The sequence below is a fragment of the Myotis davidii genome, unplaced genomic scaffold (assembly GCF_000327345.1).
Source record: "Myotis davidii unplaced genomic scaffold, ASM32734v1 scaffold31, whole genome shotgun sequence".
Taxonomy (NCBI): Eukaryota; Metazoa; Chordata; class Mammalia; order Chiroptera; family Vespertilionidae; genus Myotis; species Myotis davidii.
Window position 1 is genome coordinate 3,541,141 of NW_006283639.1, and position 5,921 is coordinate 3,547,061.

A 5,921-nucleotide genomic window follows, 5' to 3' on the forward strand; every position below is an offset into this window, starting at 1 on the left:
AATTATAAAAAGAATGGGTAAACAAATAAAAGTTTAGATGCACAGAAAAACTTTTGTTGAATATTACTCATGTCATGTTGCCATGTACAGTGCCACAAAAATGCATTTAAATATATATGAAAATGACCTAGGTAAAGAATTAAACCATTTCAAAGATGCTTTCTTGATTGTTAAGTTTTTCTATAAATACCATTTTTTCAAATAATGCCTAACTTTTAAACATAAAATTGAAATATTGTACAGTAAGGCATTTCCCAAAATCTTGCATCAAAGTATCCATGAATGTCTAATTTTATACTGGCTTCTTGTTTAAATTATTTATGAATATCTAATTTACATTGACTTATTCTGTGGGTTCCTTAATTGTTCTGAAATTGATTAAAAATAACTGTTTCTAGAAAATAAACTGTATTAAGAAATTATTAAACAGAATTGAAAAGCAAATTTACACTAAGATCGGAACTTCTCCCATTGTTAGAGAGGACAGAAGCTCATTCTTACTCAGTCCTTGCCTCCTCTTCTCAGTGAAAAGGCCAAGAAACTTTTCTTTTCTTTTCTGAATATCAAAATGCATTTTTACATAGTTTAAAACAAAATCCAGTGCTAGGCAATATTTTCAGTTCTCTTGCTTTCTGATTCAAATATTTTGTTATTGTTCAAAAGTAAAGATTAGTGTAGTAGTTTAAGGAAATTAAAATCTGGGTGTAAATGTAAATGACAGTTTTTCTTCAAATTTCAAAGAGAGGTAACACATGCATCTGAGGGCAAAGGGGAAAGAACTCACAGTAGTGCCATCTCTTAAGTTCTGGCTTCATGTCTAATGCCCCTCCATCATTTGTGTTAGCATTGGCCAAAAAACTAATTACCTTGATTTGCCTAGTACATGGACCTACAGATTCCTAATGAGAACTATTTGATGAGGAAGATTAAAAACTGTGGAGTCAGGGGAAGGACAGTGTGATCTGTCAGCGGAAAAAAATAGAGAATGCTTAGCCAATTGCTACTTACCTACTTAAACTGCTGGATTATGCTAAACTGAGAAGCGTATAGTAGGGATAGAAAGGTGAACAAGGAGGTCATTAGAAACACAGCAGCAATGGTGGATCTTTGAAGAGATGACAGTTTTTTGTATGTTCATGGTCAGAAAAACACTTCAGCAAAATACTTCTTTATGTGAAAGAAAGCCTGTCTTTTCCTCACATCTAAGGGAAGAGTTGTCACATCATGCTTATTTGCACCTTGACCTCAATGACAGCATACATGGCAAACACATACTGGACACAATTTCCTAGACACCACACATGACATTTTCAGCTGGAGGTAGATGGTTGTTGCATTAGATAGTAGTTTTAGATTTAATCCAGTCCCGATAATGAGTCACTTTTGTATAAATTCCAGGATTGTTTTCTTTACCACAGTCTATTCCCCAGCTTACTATTCCGATAATATACCAGATGTTTCTATCACGTGCTATAACCAGAGGTCCCCCAGAATCACCCTAGAGAAGAAGAGAAATATTGTCAATGTAATAAATGAGTGTCAGAATGACAGTTAATCAGCAACTTAATATCTAATAAATTAATATTTTGAAGTATGTAAAACTAATTCTATTTTTACTTACTATTAGTATTAATATAATAATTGTGCTATTACTTATATCTTATTATGTCTGCTTACCTCTATGAATATCTTCACCTGAAAGATGATGATAATAAAGATAATGTTTCAGTTTTATCCTTGTATAGTTTTTTATTTTTGCTCTATCTAAATAGAGAGTGCAAACTATATCTAAATTTAGGCATCCAGTTCTTACATAAATGGTACCTTAAGCTTCAACTAAACACCACCTCTACAATGAAACCTCTCCTAACTCTGTTATGTAGAATAATCTCTTGCTTTGAGTTTAAATCTCACCTTATTCCTCTCTCACCAGCTGATAGGTGTCCTGGGCACTGTATTACTGTGTAGCAGTAGGTTTGAGAGGAAGAAGATATGCAAAGGGCACTCCAAGCCAATGTGCACCATTTATTACACAAATGATTTTGCTTCCAAACTAAGATGGAATCCCTAGCTTTCAAGATCTGGTTTGAATGTTGTGAATCATGAGGACTTTCTTGATATATTTAACCTTAGATCTGGACAACTGATTTGTACTTATCTTTTAGCAATGAACCTATTCATCCCAAAAGAGTATTATGTAGAAGTTCCTTACAGATTTTTTTTTTTAAATAAGAGAAATGGTCTTGTTTGAAGTAGGCATGGGGTCCCAGAGACTTGTCACTTTAGCTCTCTTCCCTTAACATGCCTTTTAGTACATTTCAGTGCACAGTAGAGGGAGTGTGAAAACCTTGGTCTACCAAAAGCTATCCTCCACAGCTCCTTAGCTCCTTTCCTAAGTTAGCCCACATCCTAACTTAGGTCCTCAGTGTGCTAGTGGTGAAGGAAGCATGGACCAATAGAAAGAGGAAATCTGCTTTCTTATAAACTCAAATATAACTTTCTATTCAACAGATTCATTTTTGTGGATTTGAGTCTATCCTAATTATAGACTTTTTTGTGTTCTTCCTTAAAAGTCATGTGATCCAGTTCTATCTTGAAGCATACATGTTGTTTCTGCTTCTTAAGAATTAAAACTAGCCCGAACCAGTTTGACTCAGTGGATAGAGCATCGGCCTGCGGACTGCAGGGTCTCAGGTTCGATTCTGGTCAAGGGCATGTAACTTGGTTGCGGGCACATCCCCAGTAGGAGGTGTGCAGGAGGCAGCTGATCGATGTTTCTCTCTCATCGATTTTTCTCTCTATCCCTCACCCTTCCTCTCTGTAAAAAATCAATAAAACATATTTTTTAAAAAAGAAAAAAAAGAATTAAAACTAGTAGAAGGAGGCCTTGCATTCCAGAAAATGTAGCCAAATACTTGTCTTTTGTCCACTGCTTTTAGTTATGTACTTATGTGCTGTTATTAGATTGTAAATTCATCATGGACTCCTGCTTTTTTAAGTGTTTATGTTTCCTTCAGTAATTGCCATAGACCTTGCAATTCACAAAAAAAAGTGAATGAATATTTATTACCAATAGCAGATCAATGGTGGCAACTTTGCATATAAAAAAGCACTCATGTGTAAAAATCTCAAAGCCATACCTAATCCTTCAAGAATTATGAAATGTTGGGCTCAGTTTCAAATGCTATAGGTAAAAATCTTTATTAATTTTGATATTTATTTTTCTTCTTTTATATAACCAGACTTTAAAAGTGGCAGCATGGATGGACTTGGAGAGCATTATGCTAAGTGAACTAAGCCAGTCAGAGAAAGACAAGTACCATATGCTTTCAATCATATGTGGAATCTAATGAGTAAAATGAATTAACAAGCAAAATTGAGGCAGACTCATAAACAGAGAGCAGGCTGACAGTGGTTGAAGGGGTGGGAGTTGGGAGGCTGGGTGGGAGAGGTGGAGAGATTGAGCAAAAAAGAAAAAAAAAGAGAGAATAAACTCAGACAGGGACAACAAGGTGGTGATTGCCAGTGTGAGGGAAGGTGAGGGGAGGTGTAGGAGACCATAGGAGGAATGAATGATGGAGAGGGATTTGACTTGGGGTAGTGAACACACAATGCAGTGTACGGGTGATCTGTTGTGAAATTGTGCATCTGAAACCTGTATAATTTTGTTAACCAGTGTTACCCCAATAAATTTTAAAAAGGGGAAAAAATAAAAGTAATATTCTCTTTAAATGTTTAATGATTAAGAATTAGGGGTGGGAGTTGGGAGGCTGGGTGGGAGAGGTGGAGGGATTGAGCAAAAAAGAAAAAAAACAAGAGAGAATAAACTCATAGACAGGGACAACAGGGAGGTGATTGCCAGCGTGAGGTAAGGTGAGGGGAGGTGGAGGAGACCATAGGAGGAATAAATGATGGAGAGGGATTTGACTTGGGGTAGTGAACACACAATACAGTGTACGGGTGATATGTTGTGAAATTGTGCATCTGAAACCTGTATAATTTTGTTAACCAGTGTTACCCCAATAAATTTTAAAAAGGGGAAAAAATAAAAGTAATATTCTCTTTAAATGTTTAATGATTAAGAATTTTTTTAATTGCATAATTCTCTCTAGATGTACTATTTAAGATCAATGGCTCAAGCACCCATAAAATGACACTACTGCCAATCCCATCTCACAATGCCTTACAACTAGTAGGGATTAGATATTTAACTATCAATTATAATTATGGATTGAAGCAATGATTGTGTGGCTTCCTGACTTAGTTTCTTTTATCTGCTGCCACTCCTTTTCTCTAACTAGAGCACTAACGTGCATCCGGTGGCCATTTTTTACATATGCATGGAGACAATAATAGGAGTATTTCTTATGGTTCGTCCTTTCCCTCTTTTTACACTCTGCTCTCTCCTGATGGAGATCCATGAAGTGACATTGACTTATGGACAGTGAGCTCATCTCTATTCAACAGATTCATTTTTGTGGATTTGTGTCTAGTCTTACCTCACAGGCATCGAGTTTTCCTTCCAAGAATCCAGCACATATCATTCCCGATGACACAGCACCACCGTATACATGAACTTCATTACATCTGTCATTACTTATGATCTCTACCTCAACTTGTCGAAGAGTATTGGGAAAAGGACCTACAGAAGAAAAAAGTAAATAAGCAATGAGAAAAAAAAAAGAAGAATTTCCAAATTCTTGTATTTATAATAGTTAATTGTGTCTTGCAAAGGATAGATTAATGATAAAATATATGTCTAGAACAGCGGTTCTCAACCCGTGGGTCGCGACCCTTTGGGGGTCGAATGACCCTTTCACAGGGGTCGCCTAAGACCATCAGAAAACACATATTTTCAATGGTCTTAGGAACTGAGACACCACTCCCCTATCCATCTCCAGGCGGGTCCATCCACATGCACATACGCCCACATAGGAGTACCCGGCGTGATGACATCATCACGTCAACCCCATCACATACACCCCGTACAAATACAGGTGTATGTGACAGGGTTGGTGCCATAATGTACTTATGCAGACCAGTCACACATGTGTAGAGAGCAGCTACTGTGTAGAAAGCAGCTGCTATGTTGAAAGCAGCTACTCTGTTAAAAGCAGCTACTGTGTTGAAAGCAACAGTATTGGAGGTAAAACGACACTTCATGAATTATAATTACTGGGTAAATTTAAAATCATGTACTGTAAAATCATCAACTACTGCAAAAAAATATATATCTGTACCATGGGAACTTAATCTGGATGCTGATCTGTCTTTTTACATTCAGCGGTGGTTGATGTAAATACTGCCCCCCTTGTGATAGTAACAGGTGTGTAAAAAAACAACAGAGAATGGTAAATCATAGGGAACTTCAATGAACTGTATTGACTGAACTATGCCATGTATCATCTCTTGTATTATTAAAGCTATTGTTATATATTATTTTCATTAGCATACCATCCCATGACAATGGACCATGTAGAGAGGAACGTTAAGAAAAGAAAATATAGTGAGGATTTTTTACAATATGGTTTTACCTCAGTAAGTACAGCCAGAATTGAGAAACCGCAATGTGTTATTTGTTGTGAAGTTCTATCAGCCGAATCTATGAAGCCGAACAAACTAAAACACCATTTTGATAGCAAGCATCCGAGCTTTGCCGGCAAGGATATCAACTATTTTAGAAGCAAAGCTGATGGACTCAAGAAAGCCAGACTTGACACTGGTGGCAAGTACCACAAACAAAATGTAGCAGCCGTTGAAGTTTCATATTTGGTGGCACTCAGAATCGCCAGAGCTATGAAACCTCACACCACTGCTGAGGATTTACTGTTGCCAGCGGCCAAAGACATTGTTCGAGTTATGATAGGAGATGAATTTGTTACGAAATTGAGTACAATGTCCTTATCTAAAGACACTGTCCA

At 36.7% G+C, this 5,921-nt stretch overlaps 1 protein-coding gene across 1 annotated transcript in view; it reads right to left on the reverse strand.

Annotated features, from left to right (window-relative positions):
- Positions 1–603: 603 nt before the first annotated feature.
- Positions 604–5,921, reverse strand: part of LOC102770899 (transmembrane protease serine 11G-like) — a 44,430-nt gene continuing 39,112 nt past the window's right edge. Inside the window, exons 9-10 of the mRNA XM_006753864.2 lie at positions 4,500–4,642; positions 604–1,498 (exon numbers count right to left, since the gene is read on the reverse strand). Of these exons, the coding sequence (XP_006753927.1) occupies positions 1,337–1,498; positions 4,500–4,642 (305 nt within the window). The 3' untranslated portion in view covers positions 604–1,336. The remainder of the gene's footprint in view (positions 1,499–4,499; positions 4,643–5,921) is intronic.